This window comes from Rhodofomes roseus, assembly GCF_022264815.1.
Source record: "Rhodofomes roseus strain CIRM-BRFM 1785 chromosome Unknown C8Q71scaffold_16, whole genome shotgun sequence".
Classification (NCBI taxonomy): Eukaryota; Fungi; Basidiomycota; class Agaricomycetes; order Polyporales; family Fomitopsidaceae; genus Rhodofomes; species Rhodofomes roseus.
In genome coordinates, this window is record NW_025952972.1 from 599,972 (window position 1) to 625,032 (window position 25,061).

Consider the following 25,061-nt stretch of genomic DNA (forward strand, 5'->3'; position numbering starts at 1 on the left):
GACAAGCAGAATCAAAGGATGTTCATTCATGTTGGTTGATTACAATACACCAACTACACGCGGAAACGGTGAATGGCTGTGAGTTGTCTCTCTGCCTTTCGGCCATTCTCATGTATTGATCGAATAATGTTTGTATGATACAGATACGCAGCGGACCAGCTGAGCCAGGGCATAGATCAAGCAAGCAGGAAGCCAAGCATGACTGAGAGCTTCCCTCCTGTGCCCCTGACGAAGTGCCGCAGTCTAGAGACCGGCCCTGTCATCGCCGTTGTCCAGCGCTCTACTTCCGGTTTTCAGGGACTTACCTCGGTCCGCTAGAGTTCGCCGTTGGTAAGTTATTAGTCCGCTTGTTTCACGGCCTTTGTCGTGTGTTGAAACGTGCCCCCCGGACCTGGGGGACACAAGCTGTTCTACACCCGCGCCATACGTACACAGCGGCGGGAACCACGCGCGCGCCGGTCGTCTTCATTCATGGCTTCGAGGGCCACGTCAGGTGCCACGAGCACGCCCACCGATATTGGCAAGATGTTCGCGTTCGGCCAGCGCGGGTTTGAGAGGACGTTGCTAAACTTGGAGCAAGAACGCTGCTTACGGGAGGGAGACATTCGAGGAGCAGCGCTGGCCATGGGCGACATCGAGTTCTGTGTGCGGTATGTCAAGGAGAGGCATCCCGGTCTGCCTCTGTTCTTGGTTGGATGGTACTTATATATAAGGACTGGCCAAAGCAACTTCCAGTAAGTACTTATGTGCGTGACGAAGGACCGCACTCACCCCTTCTGAGTCAGGTTCCCAAGGTCTTATAGGCGTGACAATAAGTTCATAATGGGTTGCCCCCGTGACGCGACTGTGCTAGTCTCTTGCCCGTGCAGCGAACGTCGGGATGTTGCTTTACTAGTATCGGGTGGTTTGAAGTTGCAATCGTCGTCTTCCTGGATAGTGAGCTCTAGCCTTGTCGACGGCTTCTCGAGTGGACAGACCATCAAACTATGAGGGTCTATCCCAGTCTATCTCCTGTGAGGAAGAATGTGGCCGTCTACCGGGGCCTCCATGCCCAGAACGGCGGTGTGCCCCTATCAGGCGCGGCTGTGCTCCAACTTCGCTGCGCGTCAACGTTGACCGAGAACGGCGGGTGTGCTGCGAGTCACTTGAAGCATCGGCGGCGAGGGCTTTGGGCGGACGTTTCACGAGGCAGGGTCTGTGTGCAGAAGGCTTCTGCACGTCGGCCCCGCGAATGAAGTAGGCGGCCGGGCTAGGGGGCATTAGAATGACAGCGCGGTCCGTCATTAATTACGAGGACGAAACGCTGACACTTTCCGTTGCCTGGGCGCGCATCGAACGAGCCCGTCGTGGTGAAAGAGAGCTCGAGGGTGTGCATTGCTCGCGCGGCCAAGGCGTGGGCGCTTATGCGTTAGAAGTGTGGACTGGGCGTAGTACGATTGTGCCTTTTATGGAATGTTCTGACGAGGGCATCAGTTGCGATAGGAGGGGAGAAGGATGACGCGGGGCGTTTCAGGCGATGGACGGAAATGGGGGTGGTCCGTGCGCTGATAGCCGAGGGTGGGAGAGTGCTGGCGGGGGCTGTTGGGCGTCGTCCGTCGCCCGCCTTGTTCGTCTCTTCTTCGATTCTCGTTTTCGCTGTCGCCCTGCCCGTTGTCCCTCGTCTTCGTTTTCGTGGCTTGGGCAGTCGTGAATTCAAGAGCTTTCATTTAAATAATCCTATATATCGCACCCACCCGCGCCGCGCTCCTTTCTGTGCGTGTCCTTTTCTGAGCCCACCCACTCCATCACGCTCCTTGCCAGACATCCCCCCACACATTCTCTAACCTGCTCTCCTTTTCGTCCCTTATATCCCCTCGCTCCTCTCCTCTCCTCCTCGCTCCGCCGCCATGGATGATTCGCAGACAGCCTTCATTGCCCAATACCCTGGATACGCTTTCGATCTCGACATGATGAAGGTGAGCATTCACGTTGCCATTTTGCACTCTTTCGCGCCTTTCTCGGTCTTTCGGGATCTTCCTGGGGTTTTTGGGTGGAATGCATGCGGGTCGCGGAGGGGGCGGATCCGGAGAGTCGGGTGGCTGCTGCACAGCACATACAGGGCACCCGAGCGACCTCCAAGGCCGAAATTTCGCAGCGCTATCCATCACAGGTCCGAAACGTCTGCGCGAGTATCTGCTGGATAGCCCTGCCCGGGAGTACGCAATCGTGCTTGTCTGGTCACCGCTAGCCATTATCGAAGCTCCTCCGCGTATCTGCTGCCAAGGTGATAGGGGGCCTCTGCGAAGCTTTGATTTCCGACTCAACGCTTTTCATATCTTACGTGTCTCAGGCTGCCGTTATCCCAACTCTGGATTTACGAAACGCGCTGGCGTAGCTGGTTTGGTCAAGCCGTGCTGCTGGGATCCATCGGCTTCCTGTGGACAGCGGTGACAGGTCTTGATGGGAACTCACTTGTTTGGAGAAGCATTGGCCGCATGACCAGTGCAGAGGAGCGTTGCTAGCGCCGCATCATCGGTTGCTATTGACTCGAGCTTGTCACTTGCAGATGACTATACCTAGCATTCCATGTCCGCATCTTCTACCCACTGGACATCATCACTGATTGTTTGCCGCTGTAGAGATCCATGGACACTGTAGGTGGTCCTGACGCTAAAAAGGCCCGCTGGTCGCCGACCTCGTTCGGCTCGAACGGTACTAACGGTCTCTCTGGTAACCGCGACGCATTTGCAAACTATGGCTATGGCCCGAACGCGAACATGAACCAGTCCGGCTACAACGGCTCGCCCCCGAACGGGAACGGCTTCAATGGGAACGCGCTCTACTCGACGCCGCAGCTGAGCATCAACACGAACACGTCCGCGAACGGCATGCCGTCGCAGATGAGCCCAAACGGCGCGGGTCCGTTCACGCCCTCCCAGCAGCAGCCCTCGGCGAACCCGAACGGCCAGAACAGCCCTTACCATGGCTTCGCCGGGTACAACATGCTCGGGATGGGCCTGCCGATGAACATGCTGAACGGATTCCAATACGGCAGCCCCATGGCCAACTTCGCGCAGGTATGTTGCCTCGATTTCACGCAAAATCACGCTCAGTCACAACGCAGAATTTTAACCAGCAGCGGCTTCCTCAGCTGCAGATCCCCGGCACGCCTCACGCGGGCCCGTACTCGCCCGCGGCCATCAGCGCTGCGCTCTCCGCGCAGAACAACGCTACGGGCCGCACGGTCTACGTCGGCAACCTGCCCGCGACAGCCTCAGTCGACGAGCTGCTCAACCTCGTTCACTTTGGGCCGCTCGAGTCGATCCGCGTGCTCCCGGAGAAGTCGTGTGTATTCCTGTCGTTCCTTGACGGCGCGACCGCCGCGGCTTTCCACGCGGACGCTCTGATCAAGAAGCTGTCGCTGCACGGTCAGGAGCTGAAGATCGGTTGGGGTAAGCCGTCCGCGGTGCCCAGCCAGGTCGCTCTTGCGATTCAGCAGAGCAACGCGAGCAGGAATGTGTACTTGGGAGGTTTGGACGAGAACATGACGGAGGAGCAGTTGAGGGATGATCTGAGCCGTTTTGGGCTGATTGATCAGGTGAAGATCGTGAGGGACAAGAATATTGGGTTTGTCCACTTCTTGAGCATCGCTGTCGCGACTAAGGTGTGTTTCGATCGTTGCGTGCCGATTGACGTGCGTTGAGCTCATTGTGTGTTCCTAGGTCGTGAACACGCTGCCGACCGAGCCGGCATGGGCGGGCAAGCGGGTCAACTATGGCAAGGACCGCTGTGCCTACATCCCCAAGTCGCAGCAAGCCGCAGCGCAGGCCGCGCAGGCTGCTGCTGCCCAGTCACTCGTGGCACAGTCCGCCGCCGCGTCGCTCTCCCCCATGCAGCCCAACGGCCCGAGCTTCGCGTCGCCGCTGTCGCCGTACATGCCCTTCTCTCCGGATGGCCTCGGTGGCCTCACTTCCGCGCAGGCTCTGAACCGCACTGTCTACCTGGGCAACATCCACCCGGAGACGACGACTGAGGACCTGTGCAATGCCATTCGGGGTGGTGTCTTGCAGAGCATGAGGTACATGCAGGACAAGCATATTGCTGTGAGTGACGATGTTCCCTTCAGTTATTTGTGGTATGCTGACGAGTGTCTTGGTGTTGCAGTTCGTGACGTTCATTGATCCCGCTGCGGCCCTCACCTTCTTCCAAGTCGCGTCTTACCAAGGCCTGACGTTGAACAACCGCCGCCTGAAGATTGGCTGGGGCAAGAACTCGGGGCCTCTGCCTCCCGCGCTCGCTCTCGCCGTTCACGGTGGTGCCACTCGCAACGTCTACGTTGGTAACATCGAGGACTTTGACTCGTTCAACGATGAGAAGCTGAAGAGGGACTTCGGCGAGTATGGCGACATCGAGCTCGTCAACTTCCTAAAGGAGAAGTGAGTCTCTTACGCGTTTTGCCTTGGTGCATCTGTCTAACCCTCGTGCTCAGGAACTGCGCGTTCGTTAATTTCACGAACATCTCCAATGCCATCAAGGCCATTGATGGCGTGAAGAACAAGCCGGACTACGCCAATCTGCGTATCGCCCACGGCAAGGATCGTTGCGCTAACCCGCCGCGGTCTGGTCCCCAGGGCGGTGGTGCTCGGCGGTCCGCCAGCGGCCACAATGGTCCTGCCTCCGCGGGGCCTGTTAGCGCCATTGAGCCGCCCGCCGAGGGCCTTGATGCCGCTTTCCTTGGCCAGGATCTTAAGGAGGAACCCGCCGACATTGTTGTCACGCCGGTGGACGCTCCACAGGGCGTCGCGGTGCCTGCCAACTAACCTGTGTAACCCCACCCCACCCCCCGCGCGCATGCTCCCCGTCAGCAGCGTTTTTTGTCTTTGCTCACTGGATACCCGTGTTTCCCCGACTGTCTGTGAATTAGCGATCGCCGTCACTGTATGCACACCTGCTCTCCTTTCATTAATCGGATCAAGGCCTGCGCGATGTCGTTCAAAAAGCATTCTCAAGTAGATGGAGTACGGTTGGTTCTGGATCCGCACACCGAGATGGTTGGCCGTCGACGTCGTGCGTTCGTTTTCGCCCGAGTTCGATCTGGCGGGACGTCGCCGTCTTCTCATGGTTGGGTGCGCCAACATACTACATGTACATTCGCGGACCTTGGGCTATTGGTTGTTCCCTCTTTATCCACTTGATTTTCGTCCGCTACCTGCTTCCTTCCGTCCGGATTGGTACCCTATGCTGATCTTCCTCCTTTCCGCGTTCGCAGACGAGCTTCTCTTTGGCTCGCTGTGACCGTTGGACCCGAATGATCCCCCCGCCTGCACTTGATACCGGTACGATAGTCGACTGACGTAAAGATGGTTAATACTGCCTGTATCTCCCAGACACAATCTCAAATCTGCAATGGGGCTCTCCCCATTGTTCTCTCTCTCGCTCTCTGAATCTGTCTTGGTCTGAAAGACCATGGGATGTTTCCGGCCTGCTCAAGACCACGAATGCCGAGGTGTGCATAGCGAGGTTACGCCGATGCGAGTGCGCGTTCATAGGTGCATTCCGTCATTCGATCCAGCACAATTGCTCGGTTCATGCAGTGTATGGTACGTTTGCTCCCTCACTGCGTATCTCCGCACTGGAGGCTAATGTCAGTTGCTTACGTGCACGCGTTGCGGGCCAATTCTCGGCCATTGCATTCCTGACAATGATCTCCCTGCGCGATGATTGTCGCGGGAACATACTCACAGATGTAAGGTACGTTCGGTGCGTGTCCTCCGGGGGACAGGAAAATGACCTGTACGGTCTCTGTGGCACGGTCTCGTCAGGTCCATGACTGGCTATATTCATTCAGATGTCATGCTTCGCGGCCCGCGTGGTCGCCCAAGGGCCAAGGCATCATCCTGATCTCCGACGGCGAGGTATAAAAGCGTGTGCGATACCTCGGCGCAGGCTTCTTCATCGTAGCGCAATGCGGTGGAAACTCTTCATTGTCTCCGCTGGGCTAGCAGCCATAGCGCCCTTCGGGGTCTCTGGTGCAGAGTCAGCGAACTCCAATGGTTACTACCAGGAACCCTCCGGCAGCTCATCCTTCACGCAATACTCAGGATGCGGCTCGCCTGGTACGTCTGCCGATTTGTCGCATTGCCAATGCTATATGACAGACTAATTCCTGTCGACCAGCTTGTGGTGTTCCAGCCACCGGATACACCGCTGCAATGAGCCAGCTGTCCTTCGGTTCTGCGCCCGGATCTGGCCCTGGCGATGCCTGCGGGCGTTGCTTCCGGCTCACAGGCAGCGCAGATCCGTATAGCCCGAATTACTCTGGACCGTGAGTAGTAGGGGCTTGGCAACCGACATCATCGTCACTGACCACATAGTATGCAGTTTCAATTCCATCGTTGTCAAGGTCACTGGTAAGTACACGCACCTACGTCATGATAGTTGGGCACCCATGGTCAAGATAAATCATGTTAGACCTGTGTCCCGCGTCGGGCAATGAGGTATGGTGCGGCCAGACAACGTCGGACGGCGAGAATCAATACGGGATGCCAGTGCAGTATGTCCCTCAGTTTGTCCCATGCTGCGACACTCACCTTCGTGGCCCGCAGCTTCGACATCTGCGAAGACACCGGAGGCGCCGGCGCGTTCTTCCCGTCAGGTAAGTGTTAGAGTGGTGGGATGTCCAGTTCCATGCTGAGGAGTGCACTGAAACTTGCAGACCACACGGCGCTCACCGGCTCCTACGAGGAAGTGAGCTGCAGCGAATGGTCTGGCTCGGATGAGAGCGCGCTCTGGTCGGGTGCATGCATCAGCGGCGAGTCTGCATCCTTCTGGCCGAGTGGGACTGGCTGCGGTAACGAAGGTGACTTATCCTCACGTCCAGCCTGTCCGTGGACTCTCTGACTTCCATTGATAGGGACCGCCCCGTCATGAGCGCCTCGAGGTAGCTAACGGGCAGTCTGCGACGCGGATTTCCCATTTCCGTAGCCAGTGCGTATGACGAGCCGATGACATTGATTGGTTGTCGTGCAAACGTCGTGTTTCGTCCCTACGACAACATGTACCTGCATCGTCACCGCCTCAGCAACGTGCTACACACTGGTTTTCTGTGTGTATGGAGCCTCAGTTAACGTATTGAGGGAGACCGCATCCAAACACACTCACAAGATAAGCGCCCCAATACCCTTGGAACATCCATGTACCATGTCAACCTCTCGAATATCCGACGACGCTCCTTTAGCTCCCGCTCTCTCAGAGCATCATTGCATGCGGCGCAACACATAGTCTCCCCGCGGGCAGCAGCTCTGGCCTGTTCGATGTCTACTTTCGCGAGGAGGGGACATGGTGCGAGTGCATCGCAAGAGGCTTCCGCGACGCTCATCAAGTTACCGGCCCATACTCTGAGGCTGCTCGCGCAGCGTCCCTTCGCCGTGCAACTACTGAGATCCAAGCCGGTCGTGGCGATCGTCCAAGGGATGTTTGCAACCTCCGCCGCTAGTCGAACTTTCCCGTCAATGCATCGTTCTAAGTCCATCTTGTCTAACGTGGTCAAGGTTTCGCCTGGTTGATTGTTTCCCCGAAGTAAAATGTGGACCGGCAATTGACAACAGAGATAGAGGGCCGTCGGCAGCATAACAGAATCTCGCGTGAGATATGCTAGGTTCACTGCGACGATGGGATCTATGTCGAACAGCATACGGTCTCTAACGCGCTCCGGAGCTACCCATGCCTCGAAGTGACCATGCAAGTGTTGACGTAGAATGTCCAGCGCGCCAAACCGGAGGTCCTCCATGCGGTACTTCTGGGCCAGGTGAATGACGGCTGCGACTGTGGAGAACTTCACTGGAACGCAGTGCCCAAAGTACCTAGAAAAGCCAAATTGAGCTTAATTGGAACATTCTGACTCACGCATTAGACTGCGTCGGCGAGACATACCTTGGACCATCAAAAACGACCCCCAAAAGTTCGCTCAGCTCATCCGCGTCGTCGGAGAGGTACACGGCCGGACAATCGTCCAGCATCTCCGCGGCTTCCAGTTGGGGGCTCGAGAGGAGATCAACAAAGTCCTCCGAAGCGCGAGTAAGCAGACCGCGATAGACTCGAAATCCTCTTCTGGACCCGGACGCTACAAGTATGATATTTCCGTCCTCGAACCAATGGCGTTCATCTCGCGTCACGTCAACGTTCTCGACCTCTGGGGTAGCTCGTGTAAGAGTTCCTTCGTCGACAGAGCGGGCAACATGATCAGCATCTTCGGACATGTGAGTTCAGTAAAAGGCAGGCGAAGCACAATTCATACATGTTCATTGTTCAATCAACCATTGCAGCGCGCGTGACACGTGTTGCCACGTAACACGAGCTCGTGACCGACACGATCATGTGACCGCGTCATATGGGCTCGTTCTGCTGCAGTCATCCGACAGCTCCTCCACTCAATCTGTGACTCTAAGCGAAGCGAGGCACGAGCGTCGCGTAGAAGTGAGTCCACGCACGCAGGAGGAGATTTAGGCGCGCATCGCTCTCCTCTGCGCGTCCACTCGGACGACTGCTCTCGAAGGCCCCGCGGCCGCTACGCGCTTCGAATAGCTCTCGTTTTCCCCACCCTCCACACCCTCTTCACGCAGCTCACGCCACGACAAACTCAATGTGTGCATTTCTTTGGCTCGACGTGTCTACCCTGCGGCCCAGCAGAGGCAACGGATACGCAGGGCTGCGGTGTCAACCCACCCGCCCTCGCGGCTCACCCGTTGCCCCTCAGGTCCAGGCACACTCTTCGAGTCGGGCAGCCCTGCGGGCTGCGCCCCACACCCTCGCTCATTCCCTTCTCTCGCTCTCTCGCAATTGACATCCCAAGCTCACTCGGAAATAACGAGGCTGGCTGCTGGTGTGCTCCCTCGCCGCGCGTCACTACACCCGTGACCGTCATATCCGTCAAGCCGGTCATCGTCTCCTAGTACATAGATAAACCAATCCGCCGCCGATCGTCCCTCCGCGCCTCCAGAGCATGTCGGGTGCTCTCAACGGCCTCTTGGAGACTCGCGCATAGTTTGTGCGCAGCGGAGCCATGTATAGAGCGGGTTCTGGTTCGTCGGTCAACGTTTCAACCGCTGAGTATGTGCGTTTAATTCCAATCCGTTTCATGTTTTAGTGTGCGCACTGAGTGTACTAGGTATGTATGCCACCGCGTAACGTTGATATACAAATGCTCTCAAATGATGGACAAGTATCCCGACGTCGCTGTTGCACGTTCACCAGGCCCTACCGTACGTATCCGCCGTGCATACCGTTCCGTGCCAGGCGACCTCTACGGCTCGTTCAGCAGTACTTCGCATGGTGCATTTCGTCGGTTCATTATTGAGAGCACCTCGCTCACAGACTTTCCGAGCAGCATCGTACCCACCGTGAATCGCAATCACCCACGCCCGCAGAAGCTCAGCTGCTCATCGACACTGGATGATTCCTGTGTGCATCATTGCACGGTATACAAGGTACAGAATCTCACTTTGGCTGGTGCGTACCGCTCTCAACCATGCGGCACGTATGGTCGACTGGCTGGTCAAGCGAGACTCGTCGGCTTCCCCCGTCTGCTCTCCCGGCATTTCCGCGAATTTTACTCCCGGGCAGTGAAACAGCTCACATCGTTCTACAACTTGAACGGGTCGCTTATTCTAACTGAGAGCGGTAGCGTTCCGGGTACGACAGGTCGGGGATATGCCGCAGGGCCCATCATGCAGGTAAGCGTTGTAGGCTAGGCATAGCTGACTGGCGCTGGGTTGCTTGATAGGCGAGCGAGTGTAGCGACGGACGGAGACTCTACATATGGGAGGTGCGTCGTATTGTATCATACCGCCTCAGGCTCTCGCCCCCCAAATAGCTGTGGCATTGTCGTGTTGTTCTCTCCGTCTACTCCTACCGCACGATCTGATACTCGAACGTTTTGTTGGATCACAGAGCCTGAAATCTGACATGGCACTTCCAAGAGGTATTGTTTGATTATTGACGAACGTCGAATAGACTGAAAGTTCAACGTTCAGTTACGCCGTGTCTTCTCCAGGACGGGTCGCACTGCGCCCAAGGACACTGGCTCTCCGTATTCGATTGTCCACGGTCGTACTGGGTGGCAGTACTTTGTTCGCTGCTAGCCAGATGCCACTCACCGTACGGCTTCAACGATCATGATATCGCGTCACTGGGGCTGTGCGGTCCTTGATTGTGGGCCACTACCCTCAAGGATTTCTCGCGGTGTCCCCACGGGCGGCGACACTCGGAACAAAGCGCTGCTTCTATGTTAAGTCGGGGTGTCATCATGCGATGCTTGTACGTGAGCCGGTGAGCGCCCCTTACTCCGTTACTCCGATAAGTATGTACCATAGGCACCCGGTAGCCTCTGCTAGATCTGCGTTCCCCTTTATTCGCCGGCTGCGTCTCCTTTGCAGAGTTATTGTGATCGTCACAGGTGCGACTTCGATCCGCTGTGTGGCAATATTCTAGTCGTGCTGAGATGATCTACCTCGCACATCGTGTTGGCAGCCTCGCTAGATATCAAACGGCGTCCGAATTGCCTCACGGCGTTGACGAGCTCTAAGACGTCTGGTGTCACCGACGTCAGATCAACGGACTTATAGTCAGTTAGGTATGTTGGAAACACTTGCATCTTCATGAACACGATCTTAGGATCAGCTACTATAGGGCTCGTACGCTGAAGACGATCCCCGTGGGCTTCTGCGCGCGCGAACCCAGCATCCTTGCAGAGTCTCCGGCACTTACTCACTGTCGGTGTGCAGTTCATTGTACTAGTACCGAGATGGAGCCTGAGGAAGGTACCTCGACGTGAGTACAAGTTCAAGCACTACATGAGGGGTGCTGATACTACGGTACATGTACCAGTAGGACGATTGCTTCCGGAGTATCACTTCGGAACGCTCCAATTCCGAGGCTTCCAACCGAGATCTGCGGACGCATCGTGGACCATTTGGCCAACAGACTGGATTTCGAATACATGGTCTTTTACAGGAATCCACACGCGTTAACTCTTCAATCGTGCGCTCTGGTGTGCAAGGACTGGTACTATTACACGTGGTTCCATCTCCGCCGGCGTGTTCTCCTCCGTGACCGGAACGATGTCCTTGCACTATGCAGGACACTCCGCGAAACACCACGCGTCAGCAGTATCGTCCAGCAGGTCACCATCTCAGGTCACCGTTCACTGGCACTGGCTCAACACCTCGGAACATTTGCCGCCATGCTTGCCGGAAAGCTCCCGGGGCTGTCGAGGATCACAATCCGAGATACGGAATGGACCGTCGGATCGATTCGTATGCAAGTCTTCAACTGCCTGACTACCTTCCGTTCTGTTCACACCTTACACCTCAACGGTGTCACCGTACCGAGCATCGCTCATCTAGCCCGCATCATCTCAGCACTCCCTGGCCTAAGAAAGCTATCGTGCTGTTATGTTGACTGCTCACAGGAATACCCGGTCTCCCTTGCCCCTCTCCCGCTGAACTCTGCATATCTCGAGGAGCTCGAGGCACAATGGGTTGCACCCGAAATTGAAGACCTCCTCGTGCGGATCAGCCAGGCTTCCCGAGTGCGCGTACTCGACCTCGGGTTGGGCGGCGATAGGGGTCCTGACTCGCCAGGCAGCAGAAGTCAGGACGTACTGGATGCATGTGCCGCTTCGTTGGAAGTCCTCAGGCTCCATATGGATCCCTACTCTTCCGTTGACAGCCAGGATATTGACTCCATTGTAGGCAAGTCTTATAAATTCCCTCCCATATTATCCGACTTATAATGAGATGTAAGTCACAGAACAACATTATAACCTGTCACGCCATGAACGCTTGTGGCGATTGGAGATCTACTACCCATCCAACCCCTTCGTCCATTGGTCCTGGATTCTTCCTATCATCTCTCGGACCGCCTCGAAGCATCTCATCGCCATGTCTGTTGCGTTTCGCATTCCTGCAGACCGCACAGCCTATATCTGGGATAGGGCACTAACAATGATGAAGGAAGGTGGTTTCTTGGTGCAATTGGATGACATATTGCAGACAGAGCACTTTGCCAACATCGCACTGCGCAATATATGCCTAGGCTTTTACTACCAGGACTGGCTTCGGCATGAGAAACCATTTGGTATAAAATCAACATTGCGAGAGCAGTGCACCCGGTGGGACGAGCTCATTAGACGGAGTATGCCGGGGTGCAACGGACGGGGCATATTGACGTACGTGATACATTGGGTTCGATGCGATCATGGCGGAGACGAGCTGAGTTCCCTTCTTAGCACTACTCATACTTATGGCGAGTATGAGAACTGGGCGATCAACATGGACGCTATTCACGAAGAAGCACAAGGTCGGAAGGCCGAGACGGGAGGAGAGGCACAGTGAGAGGATTACGCTGAACATCTGCCGGACACGTCGGACAGTCCTAGTCGTGTGCCCTTGCCGGTATCAATGTAGTATTGAGTTCTGTGATTATACGTCAGCAGCCTTACATAGTACGTGAACTGCTGTTTACCTGACTTATGCAGCCTCATGCGCACGGTTACGCCTTCTGCTCTGACGTCATGCCAATCAGGAAACGGAGCCTGTCAGGGACTTCACCTCAGAGATGAGCAGAGACAAAAGTGAGCCGTTCGACGGATAAAAGTCTCTGCAAAGTGTGGCATCAGTAGATGTGCAGGCGGGGATCCGGCTCACTCTACTTACCGCGAGAGGGTGTAGTCCTGAGGAGCAGTGCCGCACAGGAAGCTCAGATCTGAGTCTGAGTCTGTCGTATGTATGACGCTGCGCGCAATGTTTGTCAGGCTTATCACTGCCTCTGAGAGTTAGTCGCGACTCACTTCACATCCGACCACTCCAGAGGACGCGTCGGGGGCGTCAGAGGCACCTGGGGATACTCACGGCTTCCTGTGCTGATGGACATGGTCGTGCTCATCGCCCAGACACGCGAGGACCGCGGCCGCTGCAGCGAATGCGCCGAGCGTCCCGAAGGCGCGATGCATGTCGACGTCCACCGAGGCGCTGTAAGTAGTCTGAATCGAAGAGCGAAGTACATCATTCTTCGACGAGAGCGCATGTATATATGACACCCGAGACTATCACACTTCAGTGCACGTTGCGGGTAGAGTGAAGCAGCTACTTACTTTGATCATCCTGGCGGCGGCGCTCCCCGCATGGGCCCACAACCCATCAATATCTCAATCTTGGTACCAATTCGTGCCCGTGTTACACGGTACATACCGTACATAGTATCATGTCACAAAGTCAATAGAGTGAGGTGCGTCTCCCACTCTCAGTCCCGTTGACAGCGATCCCGACTGTCGACATGGTGCATCTGTGAGGGAACAATCCACACGAGACATGCAGGTTTCGCCTCATAGGAGCGCGTGAAATGAGGCCTGAAACGGCCGAATGAGGGAAATCCTGAGACCGGTAATAGCACGGCCAGTAGGACGCTTCGCGAGACGATTTCGAAGCGAAGCATTGACACACAAGTTCAATGTGGATGGGGCGGGACAGTGATGACATCGAGTGATGCCCGCTCTAATGTCAAACACTTCACGAGTCGAAACAAGCGGTTACTACAGAGAAAGAGTTGAGGGAGAAACACGGCCATGTGACCGCGTCAGGGCTTCAGGCCTCAGGGACTCACCATCGGAATTGTACGAGCGTGAGACTTGAAGTTTGGAGGCTGAAGTTCAAGACGGAGAACAATCACTCAGCACAGAAGGTATATGTTGCCCAGATTACAACATCAACTGCTTTCAGTTCCAGTTCCCCTGCGCGTACAGTCCCAGCACAGCACTAGCGAGGATCGGCGAGTACGACAGCACGTCCGAGTCGGTGTACTTCGTGTCGCTCTGTACGCTGTTCAGGATCTCGAGGACGTCGTCCTCGATGAAGTTGATGAAGACGAAGTCGATGAGGGTGTCGTTCGATACGCTGGGGGAATCGGACGAGATGTAGTCCGGGCTCGAGTGGTACGGCTAAGACAACGATACCTAGGTCAGATCACGTACTTCCGCAGCGCAGCAATGGGCGATACTCACGAGGGCTGTGTGAGGGGTGTCGTCGCCATCGCCGGGGCATTGCTAGAGTGTCGCGTGTCAGCGGACGAGCCTGCCGCAGACCAAGGCCGTGCAACTCACATCAGACGTGACATATCCCAACGTCAGGTTCGCATCATCACTGTCAGCCCTCGACCTGATCCTCCGCGCGCTCATCTCTTCCAACCACGCATTGTACCGCACGCTCACGTCGCCCCTCGCATAGCGCTCCGCCTCGCGCTCCAGCAGGTCGAGCGACCGGCGGTCGTTCTCGCCGTCCTTGTTGAGCCCCGGCAGGACCTGCTCCGCGACGGACAGGGTGATGTTCGGGATGTAGAGGAAGGCGTCTGCGAAGGGGAGTGCGGTGAGCTGGTCGTTCTCGTTGAACGTGCCCGCGAAGATGTCGTAGCGCAGCTCGCCGGAGTTGGTGAGGATGATGTTGGGGATCTTCACGCGCGTGTTGTTGATGCTGAGTGCGTACGGGAGCGCCTGCGACAGCGTCAGTAATCGTTGATGGACGGCAAGAATGACAGCTACCTCGGATACAAGCAGAGACAAGACAGAACCATTCGACGGGTAGGGGTCACTGCGATATACAACATCAGCTGAGACCTAGGCTGAAGATTGAGTCGAGTGAACTCACCGCGAGAGGGTGTAGTCCTGAGGGGCAGTGCCATACAAGAAGCTCAAATCGTAGGTATTCCACAACTTCTGAAGACCAGCCGTGATGTTTTTGCCAGCAGTGGTGTCAAAGGTGCTGTTGCTCTTGTTCGCGTGGTACTACAGACTGCAGTCAGCCTGATGTTCCCGGCGAGGACAGATATAACGTACCTCGTACGTTACACGGTTGGCATCCAGGTAGCGCCGAGTGAAGGTGATGTTCTCAGTATCTGAGCCGCTAAGATTCGCGCCTTGAGAAATGCAGGTCAGCATCGGCCGGCACTAAGCAGGGCACTGATACACGTACTCATCCAGCCGACTGTCTCCATGTAGCGACCACTCTCGAGGGACATCGAACGTCCATCCAGTTGAGCTTCATGCTACGTAAACCTCCTGTTGCCCACTTAAGGACGCGTCACTCACTGCAGTCGCGGATATGGGTGTGGCCTGCGACACGCTATTATCGACATCACTGCGCAGAATACTTCGTGAAGAGACACGCACCACCGAAGATCAGGATGGGCGTGTTCTTGTGCACCTTGCGGATGGCCTTGTACACGGTCGGCCCTGCAGCTCGTTCAGTCACCGGCCGCATACTCCAGAACTGCAGGCTGCTTACAGTTGTCGTACCGCACAGGCATGTGTCTGAGATCTTGATGTGAACAGTAGACCGGTCATGACGCGATAGTACGCACCCGAGAAGCAGGAAGAAGTCAGGTTCGTCCTTGATAGCTTCAGTGAACTGTAAACGCCAGCTCATTCAACCTGACTTGAGTCGTGAGCGATGTAAACCGACGCACCCAGTCCTCCTTGACCATCTTGGCAACCGTCTGGACCGTCGTGTTGACGTCGTTGCCAGTGAAGTCGTACAGCACACCGAGCGAGGTCACGGAGCGGCCCCTTCAGCAGGTCAACACGCAACGCTCAGCATATATGCGACTATATGCTCACTTCCCCGTCTTGAACTTCACGAACCGTTCTGCGTGGGGCATAGGACGTCAGCGTAGATCCTGGCACCGCCTTACAGAGACACTCACCGCCAACGGGGACACTCGTCGTCTCATTCCCGCTGCCAGTGTACACGGTGATATTCACGTTCGAAGAGAGGTATCGGCCGTTCCAATAGGGGGCGAAGTTCGTGTACATGTCGTACGTGTTCGCGTAGTCGTATAGCTCGTGGCTAAGGTGCTCATGTCAGAGCGCTAGCTGGAACCAGGGGCGAAGGTACGCACTTCCCGATGGCGAGAACATCGTACGGGAGGTCCATGATGAACTTGTTCGTCTCATGGCCGTCGACCTGGCCGGCAGGGAAGCCGTCCGAGAGACCGGTGCCGTCGTGCAGGTCGCCGGTGTCGATGAGTAGAAGATCGACGTCCTTTTCCTGCGGGGATGATCAGCATCTTCGGAAGAGCTAATTACATGGATGATAGACGGCCAGTCGTAATCAAGCACTGTCCGACCACAGCCATGTCCACCGCATCCGCATAAATGGCTCAATGATCTCACCTTAGCGATCGCTTTCATGCGCGTCACAAACGATGCGAAGTCACCAAAGTCTCCGCTGCATCATCGGACATGGTTCAGCCTCACGCAGCAACGCACACAAGCGTACACGCACCTGTAGTTTGGCTCAGGGAACGAGAGGTGCTGGTGACCCAGCAGCCATCCGTGGCTATCTGTAGTATGAATGACACTGCCCACATTCTGTCGTCAGGCATACCACTCCGTGTCAGAGCTCGTTGCTACTCACTTCACGTCCGACCACTCCAGTGGACGCGTCGGGGCCGTCAGAGGCACCTGGGGGTACTCGCGCTTCCCATGCTGATGGACATGGTCGTGTTCGTCGCCCGGACACGCGAGGACCGCGGCCGCGGCCGCGAGTGCGCTGAGGATCGCGAAGGCGCGCTGCATGTCGACGTCCGCCAAGGAGCTGTGGTCGAGGAGCGATGCACATCATCTTCGCGGCATGAGAGCGCATATATAGGCCTCCGAGGCTGCGAGACCCACACTGGCACGCGCACGTTGCGGGAAGATCGAAACGGTTATCGTGGGCAAGCAGCGTCCCCGCATGGGGGCCGCGGCACACACCCACGGCATCAATCGCAGTCCGCGTGGTACAGGGCACAGAGGAGGAGGAGAACTACGAAGAGAGTAGAATAAGGCGTCTTCTTTTCTCTGTCGGTGACAGCGATCCTGACTGTCGACAGCTACAACCATGTGTGAGGCAGATATACCCTCAAACGTGCGCATGTCTCCAGTCTGAATTGGCTGCTGGATGCGAGGAACTCAGATATGTACATATCGAGCGGCAATAACACGGCGAGTGAAAAAGCCCGCGACGACGGGCAGGCTTAGAAGTGGGGTATATAAACCCGGGCTAAGTCAACAACACCATCAGAGATCGTCGTTGGATTTGCTTGTGCGTCTGCGCTTCGGATGCTAGTGCCTGCCAACTGTCAGATTCTACATAGACGACGGTCAGTGTAGGTATGATAGATGGCGAACGCAAAACTGCTTACAGTGCTGTGAGCGATATTGTGCAGTAGCATCCAGACGGAGACCGTACATGCCGCGCAGCCATAAGAGCGTCCGGGAGCAACGCCAAGTGCCCTCACTAGGACGCCGTGAGTACCAACCTGTGATAGCGTTGGCAATAAGTTCACTCGAGCAAACAACAGACCCTCACTTGAGACATCTTGCAGCACGGGCTCTGCGTCCCACCTCTGGACCCGTAATTTCGACGTGCCCTGATTCGGATCTCTTCTTGAGTTCTCCCCTGGGGTCCGGTAAGCGGGCCACTGATGCTGCCCAGCAACCTGTCTGCGGGAGTGTCCTCCGGGCGCGTCATAATGATACAGATCCTAGGACGTGCAGCACAGCGATGTTGAGCGCGCGGCTATCTGCCCTAAGTTGCACAACAAACACGTCTGGACGATAGATTGCCTTCTAGTGTCCGAATCACTGTCGTGGCGGCACTGCGCATCTGCGACGCGAGTCATGCGCGAGTTCACCTATCGAGCACGTCGCGTCGAAGGTCAGAGCGTTACAAGTACTCCTGACCACAGCGCGCGGTCTACGGTCCCGCATATCAAGTGTTCTTGTTGTGGGAAGCGGGGTGTCAAACTAGCTCACCATGCACGGACAAATGCATTTCAGGACGCTTGCGAATAGCAGCGTCCTTTGCTGCAGAGATACCCGCCAGTGGGCTAGGCGCGCAGATTCAGACTATCTTAAGTGACTGTCCTCGGACGACAGCCCGACCTAAAAGTCTTCCAACCTATACACATCGTACGCGACCTCTTCGTACGGATGCACCTGCGCGAACGAACGCCCATCAGCACCTCCGCACAGAAGGCCAGGCAACACCGCACGCACCTTCCTGAGCTCCTCCAGCACCCGATGCATCCCCACGCCTCGCTCTGAGCCCTCCGCCGCGCCCGCGCCCGAGCCCGAACCCGCACCCGGCGTCTCCTGCACGACGACCTCGACGCGGTCCTCCTCCACTTGCTCCGGCCTGCCTACCTCCCCGATCGTCGGATTCGCGCCGTCGAGCGGGACGAACTGGCCTACAGTACACCCACCCATCACGCCCGCGACAGCGCGTTCCACGACGACATCAGCATTCGATCTCATATTCAGCAGCCTAGTCGCGACGAGGGAACGAGACGGGGTACCGACCGGTGCCGCGGCTGACGAACGCGCACCCGCCGTACGCGCCGATGCGCCCGACGTTCCGCGGGAACTGCTCGAAGAGGTGCCGGAGGATGTGTTGTGTGGACGCGATGGGCGTGAAGAAGACAAGCTTGAAGCGGGCCATGGTGCCGCGCGTGAGTGTCAAGCTCAGTGTTGTCCTCTGTGCGGGGCAAGGATCCGGAGATTGCGGTTGTGAGTTGAGTCACTCGAAGTGCCGCCAGTGCTGGCGTGCTAACCTTGCTCGTGTTGTGCATGTGCGGGTGCGCGTTCAACGTTCATGATCCCCCGAGAGTGTGCAATGAGACCTTTGTATTTCTGTGAGCACACTCTCCGCCGCTCGTCTTGTAATGTACACATACTACTAGCTCCATTACGGGTCAATTGACCACGATCTCTTCGCTCATGTACAAGACTACTAATGAGTAGCGACACTACTAACAAATGGAAACTCAATGTTGCACAGCTGATGCGAGATTGGTGTCGCCGCTGTTGTGTTGCCAAAGAGACACACAAGGGCCGCAGACGGTGCTGCCTCGCGCGCGAAGGCCGGTCAAGCGAGTTCAATTTGGGAGGCACCGTGAGCGCGGCACCGCCTGTCGATGTGGTGCCCCTCCCTCCCGCAGGGCGTGCGACGCGCCTAAGTACGGTGCCGTAGCCAAACCTTCGATGCGTCGCTGTACCTTCTAGCGAAACATACGACGCACCGTCACAACGAAACCCGCCGCGCTGCGCGCAGGCCCGTCAATGTGGCTGAGCCGCGTCGTGCGGATTGGGACTAGCGGACAACCAAGGTGCGTCATGCGCACACATGTCCACACCACATGTCGCGAAACAAACATGCAACAACAAGTGCAGAAAGGGGGGCGACATTTTCGACCTGGGAGAGCCTTGCTCTTCGAGCAAGGGATAACACCCCGAGCGCACGCTGACAGTGACAGCCCGCGGGGCATGGTGTACAGCACGGCTCTATAGTGTAGTGGTTATCACGGCGGATTTTGAGAACAAATTTCCGTAGACTCAGGTTCGAACCCTGATTGAGCCTTTTACGTTTTGGGCCGTGTTTCTTTTTGACAGACGTGTTGGCATACTTTACAGGGTCTTCTCAAGGTTCTGGTGCCTTTGAGCCTACCACGGATTGCCCGGTCCACGCATAGGTTCCTTTTACAGCGAGAGCCGCGACGGATAGTGACTCGACCACTGTCGGTGGCGAGTGATGATAAACGGTGACAGTATAACACAGTCACCACTTGAGTGCACGATATACAACGAGAAGATCGAATGTATACAACCAGCAGTAGATACAGCAGGGGCCGCAGCCACGACACCCGGTATCAACCACTACTCAAAGAACGCACGCACCGGCGCAGCTAGTATTCCATACTCGTATCGTCCGAGAGCGGCGTATTGCTTGTCCCCGGCACACCAAATGTGAACGCCCACGGACCAGTTGACTATAGCATCGGTGCCGAAGTGAGAACGGACGAATCGATCTTAAACGCAGCTACTGACCTCATCGGGCATCGGGACGTCGGTTCGTCCTACTACAAAATCGGCAGGCTCCATGACCTCTTCAGAAAACGGCGAGAAAAAAGGCGGAATAGTGTCCCAGGGCGCTGACTCGGACGTCACAGGCATGGGTGCGTGCCCCGTCGTAACGTAGCTGACTCGATAGCACTCAAGGCGGAGTTCCTGCATCATTATGAATACCGACGCCGGGTCACCAACGGTTGATGCCTACCTCGAAGCTTGCTGCAAAACACTGCGGCATACATGTTATACTCTGGAAAACTTCCACAGGCCTCGCAGCCGGGAATTCTGATGCGCCACTCGGAGAGGCAACGTCCGATGGTCGACTATGGCGTGGAGATGCTCCAGGACGGCGAGGGCGGCCATATACACGCGTTGGGGACACAGGCGCGCTGACCGTCTTGGGTGCGGGCGGCGGGCTCTCCAGCTCGACGCTCCTCGCTGGTACAGGACCGTCCCCCATGCCCTGCTCCGGCGAAGGCCTAAACGCTGACTTCCGCAGCCCAATCTTCGGTCGTGCCTCGACCAGGTTCTGTTTAGACGGGACCTTGATCGTCAAGCGCTGACTCTGCACTTCCCCAGATGTGGCGTAGTTGGAGAACGTCGCGTCAGCGAGGGGGGTGCCGACGGGCTGCATAGAGTGGGGGTAGTAAGTGGCGAACATAGTTGGGCTGGGGAGGAGAGGGGGACTACGCTACAGGACAGCAGCGGCCCTAGATATGGGCAACAACGACGGGCTGAAGCGTCGCCTTGGCCCTTATACGCTTTGGCCCGCGCGCCGCCACACAACGCTCACGTGACGGAGCCTTCTTGTCTTAGACTTCGCCGCTCGGACCTCAGCTGTGCAACGATCAGCCACAAGGTCATATCGGGTCCACACAAAGAACAATCACCTCCGGGTCTTATCGCATCCTGGTGGCCACCCAGAACCCAGCCTGGTACAGCCATCGCATCATCGCCTCGCGATCCGCTGTGTACTCGCACTCGATCGTGCGTCTGCGTCGTGGGCCGTCCGTGTCCGAGGCTATCTCGAAGCCTATCATGCCTGCGAGTCGTAGCACTTCCTCCAGGCTCAACTCCAGCGCGGCCTGCCCTCCGCCAGTCCAGAGGAGGGGCCCGAGGTTGATCCATGTTCCCCCTGGCTTGAGCAGACCATGGATGTGTTCGAGCGTCTCGACGATGTTCAACGAGGTATCGATGAAGAAGAGCGTGACGATGAAGTCGTAGCCCGCTGGGCCACCGGTGCGCAGTGCGGGAGGTCTCTCGAGGCCGAGGAAGTCGCATTCCGCTAGTTCCAGGTTTGTCGATCGCCGCGGGACAGTGTCCGGAAACTGGACGCTGCGGAACAGCGCGTCGACGGTGCGTTGATGTGAGAACCAACTTGCGTATGGTTGCAGAGTGTGCTGGTTCACGTGCTCAGTTGTCGACTCCGAGAGCAGAAAGCGGAAGGCCAGATTCATAAAGAATGAAAGTTCGTTCGCGGTCACCACATAGCCTGTACACAGAATCCCCTCGTCAGCTCACTATGCCCACGAGAACGCGGCATACCCGTGTACGCAGAGACTCCTCGGTAGACACATCGTTCGAACACTCGATTGCAACTTACCCATCTGTGAGACCTCCCAAGCGAGTCTACCCAGTCCTGAGCCAGGGATCAGCACTCTCATCTCCTGGCGAGCCGCAGGCTTGACGTCCTGCAAAACGTCCAGAATCGGTCCGAATATATTCGCGCGCTCTGCCCGGCCTTCCTCGCTCCAGTCACGCACGAAATGTTTCAGCGACTCCCGGACTCGATGAACGTCGCCATGCACACCAGCACTCTGCCAGTCCCCCCGAGAAAGTCTGTCCGGGAATTCCTCTTTCCCGAGTTGCACGATGCCTTCCGTGACCTTGGCATTGAGCGCGATGGCTTCTTGTAGCCTGTTCAACTTGGCGGGATAGTCCATGTCGTACCCAACGCGTTTGTGCGCACGCCCTAGCTTGCCGTACGACGCCTGCATCGTCGCCAACTCGCCGCGCGACAGTTTCGCATACTGTTGGTAGGATAGCGCAGCGCGCTCGACGGAGAAGTGCCCGAACGTCGTGCGCCGGCGTCCGGCGATGATCTCTGCGACATTTTGGCGCAGTCCAGACAACGAGGGGAGTCCAGAGAAATACAGACTGAATATGAAGAGTAGGGCAGGGATGAGACACGCTAGGAGTGTGTCCGAGGAGAGGGTTTGGACGACGTGGTCGAGCATGAACCCGCGAAAGCGCCCAGTGGTGACCGGTGACCACCGACCTTACCGCCACCATCGCTGCCACCACCGTCGCGCCCGATAGCTGTACTTGACATTGCTCGAGGCTGCTCACCTTAGTACGAAAAGCGACTACGCAGTTGCCGCCATGAACTTGTCTTTGTATACCATCTCCGCCTTCGTCATAATGGACACGGACGGGCACCGCGTCCTGGCCAAATACTACCACCCGAAGAGCCACCCGCAAGGCGAGTCGCAGAAGTTCCGGACACTGAAGGAGCAGCGGGCATTTGAGAAGGGGCTGTGGCAGAAAACGAAGAAGGCGGGAGGTGCGTCGTAGCGGTACATGCTACACGGCGGTGTACACTGACTGGCACCGCGCGCAGGCGACATCATCCTCTACGATTCGCATCTCGCCGTGTACAAGCACTCCCTCGACCTTATCTTCTACCTCATCGGCGACCCGTCAGAGAACGAGCTCATGCTTCACTCGGCGCTGGTTGCGTTCTCGGACGCGGTGTACATGCTCCTGCGGAACCAGGTCGAGAAGCGGGGAGTGCTGGAGAACCTCGACCTTGTCCTGCTCTGTCTAGACGAGACGATTGACGATGGGTGCGTTCTTCCCGTCCATTGAATCCCATTCGTTGCGGTGACGTGTATTGTGTCGCAGCGTCATCGTCGAGACCGACTCTGCCGCCATCGCGTCGCGCGTGAGCCGGCCAAAGGCGGACAGCACGGAGATCGTGATCAACGAGCAGACGATCATGAATGCGTACATGACAGTGAAGGAGAAGATGCAGCAGAGAATAGCGACGCTGTAATTGTGGACAGACTAGGCCTATCTATTATTTGCATTCGACTTGGTGACTGCCCAGTTGCTGTTTTTGACTCCGGGCGACACGGGGTCTTCAGGGAGGTTCGCCGATAGATTCCTGTAGCTTTGTTGGCACAGGCTCCATGACATTGTGTCGTGCCTATAAGCATGCCACTACACCGCAGTAAGTCCTCTTTGCATCCATGCTGGCATATGTACGACACTGCTCAAGCGGCAGATAACTTAACTCGTAAACACCCGTCTTCCAGCACTGAATCAGGGCTATCGACGTAAGGATGACAGACGAGTCACCAGCTTGCGTTGCGGTCCGTGGGGCGCAAACCTTGTCTGGATTGCTATTCTGCGGCCCCCAAAACGCCTGCGCTGTGCGCTTCTGTCAACCTCTCACTTCCCGTGATGACGAACCAACGACAGCATGAAGGATGTGCGAAACGGTGGTCATTCCTCGTGATACACAGTATCCATAGAGTACAATCCGGGCAATCCTACACTCGTGCTTCCAGGTCGAATATGCTATAAATATCCCCAATGATACAGATGGCGGCGAATGGTGGATGGCGGGCGGCGGTGGGAGGGTGAGGTCGCTCGGCGGTGAGGAGACAGGAGGGCGGTGGACGTGGTGGGGGCGTGTGGTTGGTTGTGGTGCCACGGGCGGTCCGCTCAGGTGCGGACGTACGGGGGTGTCTCGGCGGTCCGACACTCTCGGTGCGGTGCTCAGCTGAAGTCCGGACACTCAGTGTACGCCTGCGCGCGGAAACAGGGCGACTCACCGACTAGTGCAGGGTGTGGTTGCCTACGAAGGCGCACAGGCTGCCTAGTGGCTGCGGACAAAGCTGGGCGACGTGAGTCAGGCTCGGGGGAGAGGCGAGAGGGGGTACGGACGTACGCATCGATGACGGCCGCGATGGGCGTGCCGTTCACGCGGAGGGCCACGACGGTCGTCGCGATGGTCGCCGCTGCACTCGCGATGCCGAGGACGGCGAAGTAGTCCTTGCGCGAGGCGGACTCGCCGCCGAGGGTCGGGTGCTCGATGATGTTGAACGCGCGCATGTCGTCGTAGAATAGAGTACAGCCGGGCTAGAATACAGGTGGGGCGAGGGGGAGATGGCGGGGGAGAGTGAGGAAGGTGTGGCCGACGGGGCGGGGTTATATAGACGGCTGCGGCCAGCGTACAATTGTCCTGGCCAGCCGGAGCCTGGGTGAGTGAGTAGCAGCCTTGTGTCCCAGCCACAACCATCGCGCCTGAGCTCGTGATTCCACTGATGCTGCTAAACACACAGGGACCCCGCGCACCGCCCATTATCGTAATCAAATCCGGAACCTCCGCCCAATCTGGAGCGCATCCCGGCGAAAGTGTCCTCGCTGCTCGCTGCAAAGCCAACAAGTGCGCTACGCTTTCCCCGCGAGAACCCAGCCGGCGTCCTGACTGGCAGACACAGGACCTGGTGGCAGCGCCCAGCTCTATTCGCCCCGCCCCTGAGTCCTTGGATAATATTGTACCTATCGAGATCAAGCTCAGACCGGTACGCGTCCAGATCAGATCGTGTGCAGCGTCAAGCACACTATTAATTACGGCACCTGTACGCCTTGTGCGGGGTCCCTGTGCACGCCATTGGACTGAGACACTCAGGTGCGCGGTGGAAGCGCACAGAAACATCGGTCAGAACGAGCGTGCAGGTACACGGGACTAGCGATAAAGTAAGTCCGGCCGGTTGACGAACATCCTACTTCTTGAGCACGTTCCGAAGGACGCTACGTCCACGGGGGGCGTACGTACAGTGGTGGGCATCTCGAAGAGCTATGACGTACATACCTCACTGGCCATCTACATCTCGCGTGATTCTTACAGGTGAAGTTGTAGCAGCGCATCTGACGTCTACCCAAGTCAAACCCAGGTGCACATTGAATGTACCAGTACTAGTCGTCTGCGGCAACGGCCGCGCAGGAGAATAGCTGCGCCCGGCGACGGCTGCACTATTGAGAGAACACCTCTCAGCGTCAGCGTCGACAATCAACGGTTACGTAGGCAGCGAATAGTCGTTGAGACCTATGGTGCACGCGCAGTTGAGCACCAGCC

The 25,061-nt window shown here is 57.0% G+C and overlaps 13 protein-coding genes and 1 non-coding gene across 14 annotated transcripts; 7 read left to right on the forward strand and 7 right to left on the reverse strand.

The window, feature by feature from the left end:
• The first annotated feature begins 1,405 nt into the window (after positions 1–1,405).
• On the forward strand, positions 1,406–2,586 carry C8Q71DRAFT_163388 (uncharacterized protein). The gene is made up of 3 exons (XM_047916699.1): positions 1,406–1,752; positions 1,902–1,955; positions 2,330–2,586. Exons 1-3 carry the CDS (start codon positions 1,527–1,529, stop codon positions 2,428–2,430), a joined length of 381 nt encoding a protein of 126 aa, XP_047776807.1. The 5' UTR covers positions 1,406–1,526; the 3' UTR covers positions 2,431–2,586.
• Positions 2,462–4,896, forward strand: C8Q71DRAFT_163766 (uncharacterized protein). Its single transcript, XM_047916702.1, has 5 exons — positions 2,462–3,056; positions 3,119–3,643; positions 3,702–4,082; positions 4,144–4,415; positions 4,469–4,896. The coding sequence occupies exons 1-5, from the start codon at positions 2,625–2,627 to the stop codon at positions 4,797–4,799; spliced, it is 1,941 nt and encodes a 646-aa protein (XP_047776808.1). The 5' UTR covers positions 2,462–2,624; the 3' UTR covers positions 4,800–4,896.
• A 1,042-nt stretch (positions 4,897–5,938) lies between these two features.
• On the forward strand, positions 5,939–7,189 carry C8Q71DRAFT_771414 (endoglucanase). Its single transcript, XM_047924354.1, has 7 exons — positions 5,939–6,095; positions 6,157–6,304; positions 6,361–6,389; positions 6,451–6,532; positions 6,585–6,634; positions 6,695–6,838; positions 6,893–7,189. Exons 1-7 carry the CDS (start codon positions 5,945–5,947, stop codon positions 6,907–6,909), a joined length of 621 nt encoding a protein of 206 aa, XP_047776809.1. The 5' UTR covers positions 5,939–5,944; the 3' UTR covers positions 6,910–7,189.
• Positions 6,991–8,296, reverse strand: C8Q71DRAFT_163742 (uncharacterized protein). The gene is made up of 2 exons (XM_047916701.1): positions 7,912–8,296; positions 6,991–7,841 (listed from the first exon to the last, which is right to left on the reverse strand). Exons 1-2 carry the CDS (start codon positions 8,235–8,237, stop codon positions 7,103–7,105), a joined length of 1,065 nt encoding a protein of 354 aa, XP_047776810.1. The 5' UTR covers positions 8,238–8,296; the 3' UTR covers positions 6,991–7,102.
• A 561-nt stretch (positions 8,297–8,857) lies between these two features.
• Positions 8,858–10,213, forward strand: C8Q71DRAFT_771416 (uncharacterized protein). Its single transcript, XM_047924355.1, has 6 exons — positions 8,858–9,059; positions 9,125–9,145; positions 9,201–9,309; positions 9,365–9,802; positions 9,928–9,958; positions 10,011–10,213. The coding sequence occupies exons 1-4, from the start codon at positions 9,041–9,043 to the stop codon at positions 9,726–9,728; spliced, it is 513 nt and encodes a 170-aa protein (XP_047776811.1). The 5' UTR covers positions 8,858–9,040; the 3' UTR covers positions 9,729–9,802; positions 9,928–9,958; positions 10,011–10,213.
• Positions 10,214–10,903: 690 nt separating this feature from the next.
• Positions 10,904–12,516, forward strand: C8Q71DRAFT_838491 (uncharacterized protein). The gene is made up of 3 exons (XM_047926485.1): positions 10,904–11,729; positions 11,782–12,205; positions 12,266–12,516. The coding sequence occupies exons 1-3, from the start codon at positions 10,976–10,978 to the stop codon at positions 12,369–12,371; spliced, it is 1,284 nt and encodes a 427-aa protein (XP_047776812.1). The 5' UTR covers positions 10,904–10,975; the 3' UTR covers positions 12,372–12,516.
• A 41-nt stretch (positions 12,517–12,557) lies between these two features.
• Positions 12,558–12,909, reverse strand: C8Q71DRAFT_859813 (uncharacterized protein; the record flags this gene model as incomplete). Its single annotated transcript, XM_047927699.1, has 3 exons — positions 12,558–12,636; positions 12,693–12,770; positions 12,827–12,909. The coding sequence occupies 3 exons, from the start codon at positions 12,907–12,909 to the stop codon at positions 12,558–12,560; spliced, it is 240 nt and encodes a 79-aa protein (XP_047776813.1).
• Positions 12,910–13,632: 723 nt separating this feature from the next.
• C8Q71DRAFT_163886 (Metallo-dependent phosphatase-like protein) lies at positions 13,633–16,911 on the reverse strand. The gene is made up of 18 exons (XM_047916703.1): positions 16,443–16,911; positions 16,311–16,385; positions 16,199–16,253; positions 15,925–16,073; positions 15,730–15,872; positions 15,644–15,671; positions 15,493–15,592; positions 15,388–15,434; positions 15,312–15,337; positions 15,197–15,259; positions 15,116–15,139; positions 15,000–15,065; positions 14,864–14,943; positions 14,676–14,812; positions 14,570–14,618; positions 14,135–14,521; positions 14,036–14,077; positions 13,633–13,972 (listed from the first exon to the last, which is right to left on the reverse strand). The coding sequence occupies exons 1-18, from the start codon at positions 16,601–16,603 to the stop codon at positions 13,751–13,753; spliced, it is 1,854 nt and encodes a 617-aa protein (XP_047776814.1). The 5' UTR covers positions 16,604–16,911; the 3' UTR covers positions 13,633–13,750.
• A 683-nt stretch (positions 16,912–17,594) lies between these two features.
• C8Q71DRAFT_163906 (uncharacterized protein) lies at positions 17,595–18,686 on the reverse strand. Its single transcript, XM_047916704.1, has 5 exons — positions 18,638–18,686; positions 18,371–18,577; positions 18,068–18,258; positions 17,825–18,007; positions 17,595–17,703 (listed from the first exon to the last, which is right to left on the reverse strand). The coding sequence occupies exons 2-4, from the start codon at positions 18,507–18,509 to the stop codon at positions 17,954–17,956; spliced, it is 384 nt and encodes a 127-aa protein (XP_047776815.1). The 5' UTR covers positions 18,510–18,577; positions 18,638–18,686; the 3' UTR covers positions 17,595–17,703; positions 17,825–17,953.
• A 661-nt stretch (positions 18,687–19,347) lies between these two features.
• C8Q71DRAFT_t101 lies at positions 19,348–19,427 on the forward strand. The gene has a single exon. It is a non-coding gene; the product is annotated as a tRNA-Gln (tRNA).
• Positions 19,428–19,682: 255 nt separating this feature from the next.
• C8Q71DRAFT_164015 (uncharacterized protein) lies at positions 19,683–20,668 on the reverse strand. The gene is made up of 3 exons (XM_047916705.1): positions 20,124–20,668; positions 19,895–20,074; positions 19,683–19,836 (listed from the first exon to the last, which is right to left on the reverse strand). Exons 1-3 carry the CDS (start codon positions 20,574–20,576, stop codon positions 19,753–19,755), a joined length of 717 nt encoding a protein of 238 aa, XP_047776816.1. The 5' UTR covers positions 20,577–20,668; the 3' UTR covers positions 19,683–19,752.
• Positions 20,669–20,731: 63 nt separating this feature from the next.
• Positions 20,732–22,182, reverse strand: C8Q71DRAFT_771437 (N2227-like protein-domain-containing protein). Its single transcript, XM_047924356.1, has 2 exons — positions 21,519–22,182; positions 20,732–21,407 (listed from the first exon to the last, which is right to left on the reverse strand). Exons 1-2 carry the CDS (start codon positions 22,150–22,152, stop codon positions 20,815–20,817), a joined length of 1,227 nt encoding a protein of 408 aa, XP_047776817.1. The 5' UTR covers positions 22,153–22,182; the 3' UTR covers positions 20,732–20,814.
• On the forward strand, positions 22,176–23,464 carry C8Q71DRAFT_771438 (coatomer protein). Its single transcript, XM_047924357.1, has 4 exons — positions 22,176–22,478; positions 22,536–22,761; positions 22,820–23,147; positions 23,196–23,464. The coding sequence occupies exons 1-3, from the start codon at positions 22,298–22,300 to the stop codon at positions 22,968–22,970; spliced, it is 558 nt and encodes a 185-aa protein (XP_047776818.1). The 5' UTR covers positions 22,176–22,297; the 3' UTR covers positions 22,971–23,147; positions 23,196–23,464.
• Positions 23,401–24,258, reverse strand: C8Q71DRAFT_771441 (uncharacterized protein). The gene is made up of 3 exons (XM_047924358.1): positions 23,867–24,258; positions 23,755–23,817; positions 23,401–23,702 (listed from the first exon to the last, which is right to left on the reverse strand). Exons 1-3 carry the CDS (start codon positions 24,219–24,221, stop codon positions 23,470–23,472), a joined length of 651 nt encoding a protein of 216 aa, XP_047776819.1. The 5' UTR covers positions 24,222–24,258; the 3' UTR covers positions 23,401–23,469.
• Between the last annotated feature and the right edge of the window lie 803 nt (positions 24,259–25,061).

Excerpts from the sequence above, each read along its gene's own strand:
- C8Q71DRAFT_163388 (XM_047916699.1), top strand. The coding sequence starts at position 1,527 with ATGGGGGTGGTCCGTGCGCTGATAGCCGAGGGTGGGAGAGTGCTGGCG. Across the intron at positions 1,753-1,901 it reads CCCGCGCCGCGCTCCTTTCT|ACAGCCTTCATTGCCCAATA; the intron begins GTGCGTGTCCTT and ends GATGATTCGCAG. Across the intron at positions 1,956-2,329 it reads TCGATCTCGACATGATGAAG|GCTGCCGTTATCCCAACTCT; the intron begins GTGAGCATTCAC and ends TACGTGTCTCAG.
- C8Q71DRAFT_163766 (XM_047916702.1), top strand. The coding sequence starts at position 2,625 with ATGGACACTGTAGGTGGTCCTGACGCTAAAAAGGCCCGCTGGTCGCCG. Across the intron at positions 3,057-3,118 it reads CCATGGCCAACTTCGCGCAG|CGGCTTCCTCAGCTGCAGAT; the intron begins GTATGTTGCCTC and ends TTTAACCAGCAG. Across the intron at positions 3,644-3,701 it reads GCATCGCTGTCGCGACTAAG|GTCGTGAACACGCTGCCGAC; the intron begins GTGTGTTTCGAT and ends GTGTGTTCCTAG.
- C8Q71DRAFT_771414 (XM_047924354.1), top strand. The coding sequence starts at position 5,945 with ATGCGGTGGAAACTCTTCATTGTCTCCGCTGGGCTAGCAGCCATAGCG. Across the intron at positions 6,305-6,360 it reads AGCCCGAATTACTCTGGACC|TTTCAATTCCATCGTTGTCA; the intron begins GTGAGTAGTAGG and ends CATAGTATGCAG. Across the intron at positions 6,390-6,450 it reads CATCGTTGTCAAGGTCACTG|ACCTGTGTCCCGCGTCGGGC; the intron begins GTAAGTACACGC and ends AAATCATGTTAG.
- C8Q71DRAFT_163742 (XM_047916701.1), bottom strand. The coding sequence starts at position 8,237 with ATGTCCGAAGATGCTGATCATGTTGCCCGCTCTGTCGACGAAGGAACT. Across the intron at positions 7,842-7,911 it reads GTCGTTTTTGATGGTCCAAG|GTACTTTGGGCACTGCGTTC; the intron begins GTATGTCTCGCC and ends TGGCTTTTCTAG.
- C8Q71DRAFT_771416 (XM_047924355.1), top strand. Across the intron at positions 9,146-9,200 it reads GTGCGCACTGAGTGTACTAG|TATCCCGACGTCGCTGTTGC; the intron begins GTATGTATGCCA and ends ATGATGGACAAG. Across the intron at positions 9,310-9,364 it reads GTTCAGCAGTACTTCGCATG|CATCGTACCCACCGTGAATC; the intron begins GTGCATTTCGTC and ends CTTTCCGAGCAG.
- C8Q71DRAFT_838491 (XM_047926485.1), top strand. The coding sequence starts at position 10,976 with ATGGTCTTTTACAGGAATCCACACGCGTTAACTCTTCAATCGTGCGCT. Across the intron at positions 11,730-11,781 it reads GGATATTGACTCCATTGTAG|TCACAGAACAACATTATAAC; the intron begins GCAAGTCTTATA and ends ATGAGATGTAAG. Across the intron at positions 12,206-12,265 it reads AACGGACGGGGCATATTGAC|CACTACTCATACTTATGGCG; the intron begins GTACGTGATACA and ends TTCCCTTCTTAG.
- C8Q71DRAFT_163886 (XM_047916703.1), bottom strand. The coding sequence starts at position 16,603 with ATGCAGCGCGCCTTCGCGATCCTCAGCGCACTCGCGGCCGCGGCCGCG. Across the intron at positions 15,140-15,196 it reads GCCCATCCTGATCTTCGGTG|GCCACACCCATATCCGCGAC; the intron begins GTGCGTGTCTCT and ends AGCGTGTCGCAG. Across the intron at positions 14,078-14,134 it reads TGGGATATGTCACGTCTGAT|CAATGCCCCGGCGATGGCGA; the intron begins GTGAGTTGCACG and ends GCGACACTCTAG.
- C8Q71DRAFT_163906 (XM_047916704.1), bottom strand. The coding sequence starts at position 18,509 with ATGGCCCGCTTCAAGCTTGTCTTCTTCACGCCCATCGCGTCCACACAA. Across the intron at positions 18,259-18,370 it reads GTTCGTCAGCCGCGGCACCG|GCCAGTTCGTCCCGCTCGAC; the intron begins GTCGGTACCCCG and ends GGTGTACTGTAG. Across the intron at positions 18,008-18,067 it reads TGCTGGAGGAGCTCAGGAAG|GTGCATCCGTACGAAGAGGT; the intron begins GTGCGTGCGGTG and ends TCGTTCGCGCAG.
- C8Q71DRAFT_164015 (XM_047916705.1), bottom strand. The coding sequence starts at position 20,576 with ATGTTCGCCACTTACTACCCCCACTCTATGCAGCCCGTCGGCACCCCC. Across the intron at positions 20,075-20,123 it reads GTTTTGCAGCAAGCTTCGAG|GAACTCCGCCTTGAGTGCTA; the intron begins GTAGGCATCAAC and ends ATAATGATGCAG. Across the intron at positions 19,837-19,894 it reads ACGTCCCGATGCCCGATGAG|TCAACTGGTCCGTGGGCGTT; the intron begins GTCAGTAGCTGC and ends CCGATGCTATAG.
- C8Q71DRAFT_771437 (XM_047924356.1), bottom strand. The coding sequence starts at position 22,152 with ATGCTCGACCACGTCGTCCAAACCCTCTCCTCGGACACACTCCTAGCG. Across the intron at positions 21,408-21,518 it reads TTGGGAGGTCTCACAGATGG|GCTATGTGGTGACCGCGAAC; the intron begins GTAAGTTGCAAT and ends TTCTGTGTACAG.
- C8Q71DRAFT_771438 (XM_047924357.1), top strand. The coding sequence starts at position 22,298 with ATGAACTTGTCTTTGTATACCATCTCCGCCTTCGTCATAATGGACACG. Across the intron at positions 22,479-22,535 it reads GAAAACGAAGAAGGCGGGAG|GCGACATCATCCTCTACGAT; the intron begins GTGCGTCGTAGC and ends CACCGCGCGCAG. Across the intron at positions 22,762-22,819 it reads GACGAGACGATTGACGATGG|CGTCATCGTCGAGACCGACT; the intron begins GTGCGTTCTTCC and ends ATTGTGTCGCAG.
- C8Q71DRAFT_771441 (XM_047924358.1), bottom strand. The coding sequence starts at position 24,221 with ATGGTTGTGGCTGGGACACAAGGCTGCTACTCACTCACCCAGGCTCCG. Across the intron at positions 23,818-23,866 it reads CGGCCGTCATCGATGCGTAC|CTTTGTCCGCAGCCACTAGG; the intron begins GTCCGTACCCCC and ends CACGTCGCCCAG. Across the intron at positions 23,703-23,754 it reads ACCACACCCTGCACTAGTCG|CTGAGCACCGCACCGAGAGT; the intron begins GTGAGTCGCCCT and ends TCCGGACTTCAG.